The sequence below is a fragment of the Branchiostoma lanceolatum genome, chromosome 17 (assembly GCF_035083965.1).
Source record: "Branchiostoma lanceolatum isolate klBraLanc5 chromosome 17, klBraLanc5.hap2, whole genome shotgun sequence".
In the NCBI taxonomy this organism is placed as follows: Eukaryota; Metazoa; Chordata; class Leptocardii; order Amphioxiformes; family Branchiostomatidae; genus Branchiostoma; species Branchiostoma lanceolatum.
This window is the reverse complement of record NC_089738.1, coordinates 4,445,176-4,460,062: the sequence shown is the minus strand read 5'-3', so window position 1 is coordinate 4,460,062 and position 14,887 is coordinate 4,445,176. Positions and strand designations below refer to the sequence as shown.

Sequence of the window (14,887 nt, the reverse complement as noted above, 5' to 3'; positions counted from 1 at the left end):
TACCGTGAAATTAAATCCCCATGAACATTTCTGCATTTACGGTACTCTCCCTGAGCCCTTAAAACAGCTACATAATGCCACTTTGTGAGAACATTTAGACTGAGGAAAAATCAAGGAAATACATTTTAACTTGGGGATTTCTATTTTGGGAAGAGGCGTTAAGTGTGCTTAAGGTCGTTTCATTCTCTAATGCTTGTCTTCTTTTTTTTACACCTGATTAGAGTTGAATATTTTTAGCTCAGATTATTTTGCATGTTTTTGAGTTTTTTTAATATTAGTGTTAGTACAGTAGCATTTTATCAACTTATGTTTTGCATTATGTTTCTTGCATGTGGTCCTCTGTGCATTTAGCCCTTCTGGGCAGGAATATGCAATAAAGACTATTATTATTATTATTATTATCATTAGCCAAGCAGATGTCGGTGTGACACAAACTGTTCTTCAGGGCCATAACGGTTTCGTCCCCACAGACTTTGTGCACATAGACTTTTAACTATATTTTAACAGTTTTTAACCTTCTCCCTGCTGCCTACCTCCATAACCAATACAAATTTTGGTGCCAAATGGCTAGCTTAGCAGGCTGAAGGTTGTTGAAAAAAGAACAAACAAATGAGAGGCTTTTAAGGGAGTCACTATAGAAACTTGCACAAAACAGAAAAACACTAAATTGGATTCAGATATCAAAAGATAAGAACCCATGGCAACCACAAGATCTGAGTGACAAACTCGAAAACAATCAAATGGCCAGTTGAGAACGTAGGCATATTGGGAGGGCCAGAATTGGTGTCATGTGTATTCTATCCAGCATCTAGAGGGCTGATCTAGGACTGCCGCTTGGATCGCGATACAACCAGGCTAATTGGGTTTTCTGTGCCAGCATGTTGCTGTCCTGGCTGTAACGTGTCTCGTACAACCTGGAGTAAACTCAGCTGACCCTTTGTAGAAGCAGCTTTGTTATAGAGTGCTGAATTTTGCTGGAGCAGATTGTTACAGATGGCAGTTCTATTTGCATGGTCTGCACTTGTAAGTTGTTTATGTTATTTTTATCTTTATTTTTTTTTGGCATGATGGACTTTTTTTTCTTCACATTCTTATTCGAACATGCATAAGTACATAACATCGAAGCAAATTTACATTACATATTTAAGATTCCACAGATATACACATTCAGTTACATATTGTTGCAGGGGCCATTCCCACTGACTTTTTTGGCTAGGGTGGGCTCCCTAGTTACATTTATCAACAGGGGCCATTCCCACTGGCTTTTTTGGCTAGGGCGTGCTCCCTAGGACTTTTTTGACAGGGGTGTTTCATCCCCCCTTAGTTGTGTAAATGTTATGCCTACTGCTAGTTACCAATAGCTGGTTTTCTATTGCTAGGCCACAGCATTTTAATGTCTTGGCTCACAAATTTGCAGCATCATTTTTTAGACTAAAAAAAAGGAATAGATATTTGTATTCAGGATATAAATCAGTCCCCAAATACACATATTTTGGCACTAACTGTTGATGAAATTCTTTGTCGTATCCCATTTTTGTTTTAGTTTTTCCATTTATCAAGTTAAAAAACCATTGAATGTAATCATAGTGTTAAGCAGCCTTGTGTGCTTAACTTTGCAATTGTGGTGCGGTAGCATTGTGGGTCTAGCACAGTAGGCCTGTTTCTTTTTTTTCTTTTTTTCACAATTTTCTACAAAATGCAAGGACCAAGAAAGATGACATCCCTGCACAAAAGTCCTAGGTAAGAAACCCTAGCACAGAAAATCCAGGGGGATGAAACACCCCTGTCAAAAAAGTCCTAGGGAGCACACCCTAGCCAAAAAAGCTATTGGGAATGACCCCTGTAGATATATGTAACTAGGGAGCACACCCTAGCGAAAGAAAAGCCAGTGGGAATGACCCCTGTAGATATATGTAACTAGGGAGCACACCCTAGCGAAAGAAAAGCCAGGGGGAATGGCCCCTGCAACAATATGTAACTGTGTTTATTTGTGGAATTGTAAATGTGTATGTTGTTATGTTATGTACTTATGAATGTTCGAATAAAATTTTAAAAAAAAAAGGACCAAGAAAGTGATGCATGTAACAGCGTTTAAATTTGGAACGAAACAGGTACTTGCCTTCGTAATGCCACAAAGTAAGAACAAGACTTAAATAAGATCATGGCTTAACTTTGCGTAGGAAGGCACTCTGAGGAATGTATTTAAAGGAAGGAGCTTAGGGATTTCTATTCTGGGAACTGCTATTAAGCATGCCAAAGTCTGTAGATTTTAGTATGCTAATTCTTTTCTTTTTATAGTAGATACAATAAAGGAATGAATAAAGAAATTGCAACTATATATTTGATGATATTAACCGTGATTCTCATGCCAAAAGAAAAATTCAATCCAAGTTTCCACTTGATTTTTTTCATTTCTTGGATAACGTTAGATACATGTACTTCCTGAAGATCTTAATGAATTATTGTCATTTCTATATTATCTTATACAATCTTATATAATACAATCTTGCTGCCAAAGATGGTAGTTAAGAGTTTTTTCATCTACATATATCATAATATCATGATAATGTACTCATAGGCCAGGTTGTGCATGGAGTGTATATGTACGTAGCAGATTCATCTAACACTATGTACAGAACTTGTTTTGTGCCACATGTGCTACATGACTAAGAAAATTCCTTCTTTATGTTTATAGTACCAGTAATAGCAAGGAAATCATGACTTAAGTAGTTTCCTTTGGGGCCTGTAATGTACATTTGTATCCTCTCCATATTCTGTAATATGGTAATACTCAATGAGCATTGTGTCTGTCTTTCCTAGCCTGGAAAAAAGAAATCCTTTAAAAACATTTCCTTGACCTTTGTAAACCCTATACAACTTAGTAGTTTCCATTAGGGTTTGTCATATAGACTCTTCATATGGTAATACTCAATACATTATAACACTTCAGCATTGTCTCTCTTTCCTGGAAAAAACACATCCACAATTCATTCATCAGTTCATTGACCTTTGTGAACTCCAAATATGGGCATGCAGGTGGTAGATTTGCGTTTGTGGCATCCTACATGACTTGAGTAGTTTCCACTGGGGCTTGTCATGTAGCCTCTTCTTATGGTAATACTGTGTAGTACTTCTACTCGAGCTCCTCAGCATTGTGTGTGTGTCCCTTTTCCTGGAAAAACACATCCACAATTCACTCATCAGGTCATTGACTACATGTATATAACTTTTAATTAGTAGTTTCTATTGGGGTTTGTCATGTAGACTCTTCATATGGCAATACTCGAGCTCCTCAGCATTGTGTCTCTTTCCTGGAAAAAAATCAACATTTCATTCATCATGTCCTTGACCTTTATGAACTCCAAATATGGGCATACGGGTGGGAGATTTGCACTTGTGGTAGGTACTACAGAACTTTTAATTGGTAGTTTCCACTGGGGCTTGTCACATAGCCTCTTCATATGGTAATACTCATTGACGATGAAAATTGTGTCCCTTTTTCCGTGAAAAAAATCAACCAATTCATTCATCATGTCATTGACCTTTGTGAACTCCTAATATGGGCATGCTGCAGGTGAGAGATCTGCATTTGTGATTGGAGGGCTGCTTTAAAAGAGTCTGTCATTAGTAGGACCCTGTAAGTTGTTGATCCTCTCGCGAAGGTGCAGACACCTACGTTAGAGCTGATCGACACTGCAATGGCCCGGCTTTCGGGCTCTTCTGATCATGACAGCTTAAACTCATCCCTGTGTTTTTCCCAACAGGCGAGCCTGAAGGAGGGCTGGCTCATGAAGCAGACGAATTCATTCCAGGTAAGACTTTTTTATTTTCTTGATTATTGATATTGTATACAGGGATGTCCCTGTAGCTCAACTCAAGTAAGTACTGGCTCACAGCTTCTGGTTCTAATCGGTTGGTAACCCTGGTGTAATCCTGGCAAGGGCATCTCGGTTGGGGCTGCACCTGTCATTCGGAAGGGACGTAAAAAGGGGGTCCTGTGTTCGAGGAGGTGCCTTGAAGGCGTTAGAGGGAAAGGGCAAACCCTACCTGTACAAATATACCCTGGTATTGAAACAGCAAAGAAACTTGCTGCCCTACATGTGTGTGCCACTAGGTACTACCGGCCCATGAAACTGGTATTTATTGCCGGACCGACCCTAAAAAAACGGTCCGGAAAAAAATCAGTGGACCGGTTGTTGGACCGATTCGAAAATGAACAATGATAATGGTTGCCATGGACATAGTGTTCTTAATTAGTAGCAGTTTGTGGCACGCCTGTACAAAATTGCAAGCTACATTTGTAGTTTCACACTAATGCCATATACATGAGAAATAAAGCTCTACAAATTAAACGTTTCAAATTTGGGTCTCCAAGTTATGTTTAGTAGTAAACCGACGTGAGAACAACGCATCGTTTTCGTGTGTGCACGTGGCCATGGTGGTGACAGGACACGCGTTTGTATTGACTACGCAAGTACATGACTGTATTTAATTACGCTCTAACCTGAGATAGCGATAGGTGCGATGTAGTCTTAAAATGCTCTCTGCAAACACGGGACCTCCGTAGGTGGAGGTTGAACCCTTGACCTTGTGGCTCATTCGTTTTTTTTTCTGTTTCAAGGCATCCTCATTTGAGGTGAAGCATGATGCTTTTTCAAGTAGCTAGCTTGGCGTTTTGGCCAAGCTCAGAAGCTGGATTACCAACAACTGAGCCATTCTATAGTTGTATGGGGCATAATTGATCTCAAGCTAGGGCAACACTCCCCCCATCCTCTTAATTTCTGTACCCGGACATTGTCTTTACAAATTTCTTCACTTTTATTTTTTGAAATAGCCTACATGTAGCTTGATAGCCCAAAATTTATGATTGATACCTCAGTTAGCTGAGCCAGTTTTTACACCACAAAATCCTGAGGCCGCACCAATTTAATTTCTTGGTTAAAAGATTTTTTTTTAAATTTTAGCAAAAAAAAATCATGAAAACAGAAGGCTGGGGTGAAAACTTGCACCTGACCATGTTCACTCCCTGATATTGTGTGCACCAAAGTACAAACTTTCCTCTGAGATTCTGTTTTCCTATTGATTTTCCAATTTATCTGGGGTTTTTCAAATTCTGTTAACCAAGAAATCAAATTGGTGTGGCCTTAGTTGAGCCAGTTTTTCACCAAAAAATCCTAAACGTGCTTGTTAAACTGAATTGTTTCTTACCTTTTCCTACAGAGAATGAAGAAGAGGTACTTTAAGCTGAAGGGTCGGAAGCTCTACTATGCCAAGGAGGCCAAAGTAAGTGACTTAGTTTATCTTCTGATTGATCGAGTGACTTTCCGGCCTTCACGAACTTTTTAGAATGGCAAGCCTTGAATTATATTTTTGGTCAACTTGCAAGTTTGTTAGTTAAAGTTAAAATCCTCCCCGTATAAGGCGGTGCCCATCTCCGTTTCGGCAGCCCTGAGCCACACAACTTTGTGCAAGTCACTACAGCAGGGGGCTAGTCCACTGGTAGTGGTGTGTGTTTAACTACCATACTCCTTCCCAAATGCTGAATGCTGAGTGCTAAATAGAGAAAGCAGTATATATGTTACCATTTTTAGAGTCTTTGGTACCATATTCAAGGTGAACACTCTACCCACTCGGCCATTGCACTTGTGCAGATGAAAAAGAAATCATTTGCACCAAAAAGAAATTACTGTCTTGCACAACCAACTTTTTGTTTATTCGGGAAAGTATAATGCCCCTTTTCCCAAAGATTGCGGCTTTTTTGCTTTGTTCAAGAAAACTATATATAGCTAATTGTGTCCCAAACTCAAAGCCAAAATGGATTCAAAAGGGATACAAAATGAGTACCTAGCTTCAGTTAGGGACGTCCATCGGATAGGATGTTAAATAGAGATCCCGTGTATGGGGAGAGCCACACCCCGTGTACGTTAAAGAACCCACCACATCTTTCGAAAAAGAGTAGGGGCATGCCCCGGTGTGCGATGGTCCAAACCTTACAGTCTGGTATGGGTCGACATCTTGAAAAGGTGATAGTCACCTGTTATCTCAATCCTTCCACAAAGGTGGTAAATCTGAATATTAAATAAATAGATAAAATATTTTTTAGCACCGATTCTTTATTTGGAATGAAAATTTATGTGAATGAAAGTGGGATAAATTTCTACTGGTGGTAACTTGCACCAAGGTCTTCTTGAAATTTTGTGCACGGTTCCAATTTTATGTGAGCAAACTTGGACATGCAAGTGGTATTTCGAGCCCTTGAATGTGAAAGCCAGGGCAACGTTCTTACAGAGTTCCACCACACCTCTGCACTTCTACCTGCAATGTTTTGTATAGCTGATGTCCGTATCCTTGTTGAATGTGGTTCATCAGTCATCAGACATAATCTTAACTGCACAGACACAGAAGAGTACCATAAATACCAACATTTTTCCTGTGTTTATATGCTCCTGATTTTCGCAGTGAGCTCTCACTGTAAACTCACGACACTGCGACTACAATATATTACATGTATCTGTCAATTGCAAACTACTAAAAGTGTGGTTGTTTTAACCAGGAACTTCAAATACTGCAAACTTGTTTCACGACTTCATGCCCCATTTATACACCTAATGATGTTTTGGAGTGACGTGTTATGAGTATTCCTCATTGATTATGCAAATAAGATCTTCATTTGCATAAATGGTATTAGTTGATCATCTTCTCTACCCAAATAGCACATTGTTTAAAGTATGAGAGTCTTATCTTGAAAATCGGGTCCTGTATAGTTCTTTAAAAAGCTGCTAATTTTTTTTCACTGAACCTCTCAATATTTTCTTTTGCCATCATAATCATGTTATGTCTTTGTATAGTCTACAGTCATTGTTGAATAATAAACCTTTGATAACTTCTATTTTTGCCATATCCACTGAAGTAGCAACCTTTAATCTTCGCATTCGCTAGAGTTGAAAGTGCAGATTTTTTTCAGTAAATTTTGCTCATCCTTTTGTTATTGCCCCCATTCATATCTTGTTTTACCTTTAGGCCACACCAATTTAATTTGATGCTTCTCAGAATAGCCTGACTTGCCTTGTTTTTCCCATTTTTAAAAAAAAAAAAAATTGGGTCACTATTCCCATTCACACAATTTTTACTCCCAATTTTACTATATCTGTTCAGTTGGAAAACTCAATAACAACCAAAATAGATTATAAAGGCCTGCACATACCTAAAAAGTGTTGTCACATTGATCATAAGTTGTAATTTTTCATTTATTAAAACTATTTCTCAATATCAATCCATATATTACATGGCTAAAGGTAATTTTGTTACTGAAATCAGATCAGAGAAAGGGGTGCGTTTGCATAAAATGAGCCATACAAAGCTGAAACTTATTCTTTATGTTATGTTAACCCTTATCTTTACCCCAGACTATTTTTTTTCCGCCCTGTCGCTCCAATTTTTTTCTGAAAAAATCCGAGAAGCAACAAATAAAATTGGTATGGCCTTAATACTAGTTTTAGTAGTAACCTTTAATCTTCACATTCACATGAGCTGAAAGAGTTTTTCAGTAAATTTTTCTTTGATAATTTTTTCACTGAACCCCATCCATATTTTCTTTTATCATCATAATCATGTTATTAAACACACGTCTTTCTACATGTATAGTCTAGATTGTTGCATAATTAGAACCATTTGATAACTTCTATTTTTGCCTTATCCACTGAAGTAGCCAAGCTTTAATCTTTGCATGTACATGAATGGACGGTACAGATGAATGTTTACATTTACATGTTTGATCTAGCTTTGATAATCTTCAAACTATAGGGTCATGTTTATGTAACAGACATTCAGTTACTACAAAGGAGACTTTCATCATTTTTGAGATAAAGACTTGTAAAATATTGAATTTTTTTTCAAATTTCATTATTGTCGTTATCATCTAGCATACACTTTTCGTTATCATCTAGCATACACTTTTCTGTGCGTAAATCTTTGTTATTTCAATTTTAAGGCCACGCCAATTTAATTTCTTGGTTAACTATTTTTTTTTAAAATCTTAGCAACAAACAAAATAATAATCATGAAAACAGAAGGCTGGGGTGAAAACTTGACCCTGTTCACTCCCTGAAATTGTGTGCACCAAAGTACAAACTTTCCTCTGAGATTTTGTTTTCCTGTTGATTTTCCAATCTAGAATTTTTTTTTTAAACTGCGTTAACCAAGAAATTAAAATTTCAATCTCTAGACCACTTTGGTGATGATTTTTCTTAGAATAGTTTTCCACATTATTTCGGTAACATTCACAGTATATATATAATTTACTTGAAAGTGTGCATTGTTTGAATCGTGATCTTTCTTACCACAAATATATCCAGGTACCTTTCCCAAACAGTTGCTAAAATTGTGCAGAAAGATCTATTTCTAACTTGTGATACAAAAGCTTGCCCTGCAGTTGTTAAGTACCCACCTGTAGCTGTTTGAATATCCTAACTTAAAGTAAAATTTATATCAAAATGTAGTTTGTTCCTACTGTTTACAAGACTAAATACCTTGTACAAAATGTATTGTTAAAGAAATTACAAATCCTTTTTTGGAAATATGGATATTTTTAAAGCAGGCACATCTGAAAGAGACCAAAGGAGTATATATAGCGGTACCTGTTGTTATTAGAGGCGGCTGCTATATTTAGGTCAGCCTGTGTTCTGGGGGCGGCACACGCCCGCGTTATTCCGCACAAATCCGACATCCCTCAAGAGACCGTGCCCACCTGCCAATATAACTGCCACTGTTATTGGATCCTTCTTCTCAATTAGAGCAGGTTTTAGGTCTTAATTAGGGCCGGTTCAGTCAAAATACACTCCCCGCGGTTCCAGCATTATCTGAGGCCATAAACGGGCTAACCTTTCCGTACACATCTTCTTGGGTTCATTCACGCATCAAGAGGCCTCTCACTGAGGATAGTTATTCCTAATATGGTCATGTTTAGGAGGAAAAGTCCTACCACAGTGCATCTCTCTCTCAGTGGCCTAAATTGGCACATGGGTCTATTTTGCACACCGTCTTTTGAACAGCAATTTTGGGGACAAAACTCGGAGCAGGTTGTTGTTATGGTAGAAGTACGCCTGGGAAGTACTGAGCTTTTCAGAAAACTTCATTGAGGGAAGTGTATAGGCAGCGTATTTCGAAGAGGATATTCCACAACTTGGAGGGACGTGGTATGTAGATCTGTATTACGTAATGTGGCTGTACGTGCGATGTACATGTATACAGTTTCCTAGCATGATGTATAATCATGGAAATGTATAAAAAATAAGGGATCCTTTAAGGTACATTGTGGACTATAACCTAAGCAGTTGAGATAGTGTATTATTCTATAGAGTTTAGTTGTCATGCAAATTCTACCTCTTTTGCTAACAATTCAAGTTTATCAATGATTGTATAGGTCCTGAGACACTATGAAGAAAAATTTCTGCATTTTGTCCATGTGTCAGAAAATTTAGTAGAAAACTGTATCATATAATATTATGTACAAGGATATATATAAATTGTACCACATAAAATCATGTTGTACATGTACAAATTAAGTCATGAGGATAGCAATGCAACAAGTCATCGAAATGGGGAGAGAATAAAAGGGAGGTCCATGTATGTAATAGTATGCAGTGTACAATATACACCAGTATTATACTTGTCCTAGTTTTGACGTCTCTTTGCATGTATTAGTGTTAGAGTGTGCATACATTTGTATATCTGGCAACATTCCTCCGGATTTACTGCAATTTACAGGTTTTCATTCTTAACACTGAGCTACATGTGTGGAAGGTCCAGGGAAGGACAGTGAAATATTGAACCCAGTGTAAGATATAACAGTTGACACATTCTTCTGAGAAAGATATAGTTTCATTTTGTAACATGTGTTTTAAACAATTCTATAACCAAACAAATTCACAGTTGGCATTTGATTTTTCTTGGTAATGCTCACATGTTGTGTCATGTAAGCATAGATTTGAAAGGATATGTACAAATATGTACAAATATCAGATTAATAATTTCTTACATTTCAATTGAGAAATTTGTGAAGATTCTACCCCAATATTATTTGACTGGTATTTGGTGGAAAATACTTTTTACGCCAGTGTTTTGTGGAGTGTTTTTTGTTTGTTTTTTGTTCTCTAGTTGATTTCCTAATGACTTGCATTTCCATGGACACGTTGGTATGAATAATTATTTTCTATTTTCTTGACCTATTTTTGCAAGTAAGGCTCAATAATCTTTGGTTCACAGCTCTAATAATGACTCTTTTTGGCTTTTTATGACATTAGGATTCAGAACTTTATTCTAATGGTGTAATACTTTGAAATGCCATTTGAACACATATTTCTATTGATACTATCATGATACCAAAAATATTTATACAACATGCTTACAACATGTAAATTGGTATAAGTATGATGTTCATATTATCATCATTGTCAGACTTTCGTTACACACTACTATGAAAAATCTGTTCTATATTCGTAAATTCTATTGACCCAATTGACTGCATTGATTCAGCCCATGTTGTTACAACGGCATATTCATGTATATCCCCACGCATTATCTGGTGTTTGAGAGGTTCGTGCCTGTACATATGCTCAGTCCTGCAAGACCTGCTGTTTTAATGGCATAATCAACCGGTTGCATGCAAGTAGTTTCCATCTAATATGATAGTAATGCTTGCTCTGTGGTAACATGTAATGTACTTGAATTTAAGAATATTTGGTGTAAAAATGCTTTGTATAAATACGCTTCAGTCAAACCTGGCACAAGCAACCACCTCCAGTCACAAGCCACATTAAAACTGTCCTGTCCAATTTTACATATTTCGATAACTCCATCCTGTTCTGTACAACCACTAATCTGCTTGGAGATTTGAACCCTTGTGTTTGACTTTGATCCAGGATGTATATATTATGTAATACTATCTCATATCAAAACTGTGTGCCATATTAATGTCAAAAGATGCTGCAGAAAAATTGTTGCAGGAAAATCGCTCAAAAAGTATCCTACTATCCTATCAAAAGATTTAAAGCATAATCATGAAATAGCTGTGCATTCCTAATGCTTATATGACCTAACCATGAGCATCAAATGAATTTTCCATACTTGGTACGAACAGGGCTCAGAATATGCACCCAGTACTGTAAATGCAGAAATGTTCGCGGTGGTTTTATGTTCGTGGTTTTCGCGGCGACCATTTCACCGCAAACTTAAAACCACCGCAAACATTTTTGTCCAATACTGATGCAGTTTGTGTCTATAGCGCTGCCGCGAACTTAAAAACCACCGCAAACACTCCATTTTCGCCTTAGGGTGAAATAAAAACTTAAATGCATTTACTGTATTTCGAGTCCTGTTAGTACCTCAATATTTGTGTAGGCCTATGTTAAAAATGTACTATTGTGCACTAGTATATATATACAGCATATTCTTAACTTTCAAGTATCAGAAAAAATAATAAAACCTTTCCTAATATAAAGTTATCTAAAGAATTTCAGATTCAAGCTATTTTAATTAATTCTTGCTTACATTACACTTTACTTCATGTTGTGCTCCCATTTTTTTTTCTGTGCACCTACATGTAAATTCTTAGGTTATTTGCACCACTGCAACTATTTCTCAAAATGAATTTCTAGCCCTGTACTTAGCTAAACCCTTGCAGGCATTCTGCTTGGGAAGGAGCACAATTGGGTCATATGCACACTCGCCGACATGGCTTAAAATCAATAGTAGGTAATAGAGCATTCAAAGTAGTGAAACAGTGCATAATAATGGAGCCCAGTGGCCTAGCACAGTGCAGGTCCTTGGAAAATTGCCAGTGGTAACACTTAACATAATATATTCTTTTAGTTGTCTGGTCACAGTAGTGCCGCAGAAATGATTGCTTTAAACAGACTGAGTGAAGATATTTTCTCAAAAAACCCTTATTCCCTTAAAATGTACTTTTCTACATGTGCATGTATGAACCCGGTACTTTGAATGAATATGTCAGACATATAGATGTTTAATTTCTCTTACATGTAATGCAATGTTATTTCTTTATGTAAGGGCCATTGTAGGTCTAGTGAAGATAATTGCAACTTGCCGTCTTACATTTTCAGACTATGATTAGTTTGTAGTAATTTGCTACATCCTTTGACACTTAACCTACAGCCACATTTTCAATGGAAAGCTACTCTGAATTCAGCACGGAGGACAGTACATATTTTCAAAAAAAGATGACTGAGAATTTTTTCGTGAATTTCAATCCTGTATTTTATGCTTTAGCTTCAAATCATATAAGATCTTATACACTATTCATTCTAGTTAGCCTGAATAGTGTTGAATTTACTACATCCTTTAACACTTAACCTACAGCCACATTTTTAATGGAAAGCTACTCAGAGTTCAGCACCAAGGACAGCACTTTTTTTGAATGACTGAGAATTTTTTAGTGAATTTTTTTTTTGTATCTCATGCGCAAACTTGAAATCATGTAAGATCTCATACATTCTATTTATTCTAGTTAACCTGCATAGTGTCTAGCTGAATGTACAAATACTAAGAGTCTGTTTTTTTAGTTAACTTTAGATCACAATATTTTCATCTTAGTAATTTTGATGAACTATAGACAGTTGTCCAGTCTTCTAAATGACTAAGCTTATCACGTTTTAATGGCATGCTTCAATCATCCTGACATATTCAGTCCCATACTACTGGTTTTCATTCAGGGACTCCTAGCACATGGCTGAAGTAATGCAAGACATGAAGAACTAGAGCAGTACCATTTGTTGAAGCCAATAATGTACACTTGTATACACAAATTTTAACCGTGATGACTATATGTTCATCATTGATCAAACTACCCGAGTGCTTTTCTCCCAGCCCATATTAGTACATAATTAGTGTGATTGACAGCTGCGAAGCAACCCTCAGACTGGGATCCTCACATGCTGACCATACCTCGAGCACATGTGCAGTCTTTTAAAGGAAGCCAAAAGGTATGGTCGGGAATCCTACTATGCTATGCTAAATATACCAAAAAGTATAGTCTCCATCGAAATTACATTAGTCCGTCATAATTCACCGCTATATTATTGATTTGAAAATCGCGGCATACGCCGCCGCCCGGTGACCTCGGTTGACCTCTACTGCCTCGTGACCCCGCGTGACGACCGCGTGACGTCACAGGGCTGAGCGTCCCACGTGACCACCACCAACAACAACACTTGCTAGCGGCCGCGTGCCTCACAAACATTGTTGTCCGAACTCAGAAGACTTAGATCATGGAGATTGAAGAGAATCCAGTTGAAAATGAAAACTTTGACGACTTTGATATCTGCCCTCCCACTGAATGCAAGCCCTCTGACGTCACGCGGTCGTCACGCGGGGTCACGAGGCAGTAGAGGTCAACCGAGGTCACCGGGCGGCGGCGTATGCCGCGATTTTCAAATCAATAATATAGCAGTGAATTATGACGGACTAATGTAATTTCGATGGAGACTATACTTTTTGGTATATTTAGCATAGCATAGTAGGATTCCCGACCATACCTTTTGGCTTCCTTTAAAGGCAGTCTACAGTACCAGGGGCCAACACTATGGAATAAACTCTCTGCTGAACAAAGACAACTCACCACAATAACAGATTTTAAAAATGGATTGTAGTAGGATATTTCTATTGCTAGTTGACATAAATTGCTATTTTTACCTAGTATGTGTAATGTGTGTAAGTTCTAGTTTATGAGTATTGTATATGGTACCCGAAAAACAAGCCTCAGGCCTGAGTGTGATTTCTCCCTTGTAAGATAGATAAATAGATTTCATCAGTTCAGCCCAAATTTGGGTTATGGAGAAGATCTAGCTAATGACAAAATCATCAACTACTTGAAGAGAGCAAACTAAGTACAAATTCAAAGGGTCTTAACTTAGGGCATACGGTCTAGCGAAGCACACAATCGAAAGGTACATTAAAGGTACATGAACGAAAACTTCTCGCAGCGTTATTTCATGACACTCATCAATGCATTTCTTTCCACAAGTACATCCAAATTTTGTTAATAAGACCTGACCACTTTCTAGCAACTAGCAATGGAGCACAGTGAGCTTGAGCACATAAAATAGCGTCTTAAGTTAGGTCCCTCCCAGATATGTCTACATGGGCCTTTCCTACATGTAGAAAAACTACAAATTAGCTATTTTTACTTTCTTCAAGGCCAGCCATTTAGTTCCAGCCATTGTTATCTCATATTGACACCTCCTCGCAAAGTATCTTCAAGCAGCTGCATGCTTCAAGGACAGATAGAAAATAGCCAATCTCTTCAAGATGAAAAAGAAGATGTATTTTGGGCACTATCCACAAGACTATTAGAAATATCTTAAGTTTTCTAATAGCCTTGTGGAACCCAGAATAAATGCATAATCCTAGGGATTGGCTTCCTAGTTTTCATCCTTGAAGCAAATAACTAGGGGAGTGCATTATAGCAGGAAAAACGTCCAGCCCAGGTGTCCGAAGAAGGTTTTGGTACATCTCTAACCAGCAGTTTTATGATTTAATGTAAATTCTAGCATGTACCAATGTCAGGATAATGCCCTGTAATATTCTTAATGCAACTGCCACAATGAAATAATCGTTACCTTGGCAATGGTGGAAAACACCCGCCACTAACCCTCCACACGTAACTAACACTTATGATGTTTACGCTTAACAAGGTTTGGAACAAAATGAATTTTGAGTGATGTTATTGACAGCAACACTTACAGTGTAAGCTTCATGGTTTAAATGCAATGCTGAGTGGCCGACTGGCTTGGCTAGCAGACACAAGATTATTGGCTAGACATTTTGTCCTTGGGAAAGGCACTTACAATTGAGGAGGTGAAAGGCAGTGGAA

General features: G+C 37.6%; 1 protein-coding gene across 1 annotated transcript in view; it reads left to right on the top strand.

The window, feature by feature from the left end:
• Positions 1-14,887, top strand: part of LOC136423699 (diacylglycerol kinase delta-like) — a 78,524-nt gene that overhangs the window by 22,536 nt on the left and 41,101 nt on the right. The window contains exons 2-3 of the mRNA XM_066411979.1: positions 3,765-3,812; positions 5,221-5,283. Coding sequence (XP_066268076.1) covers positions 3,765-3,812; positions 5,221-5,283 — 111 coding nt within the window. The remainder of the gene's footprint in view (positions 1-3,764; positions 3,813-5,220; positions 5,284-14,887) is intronic.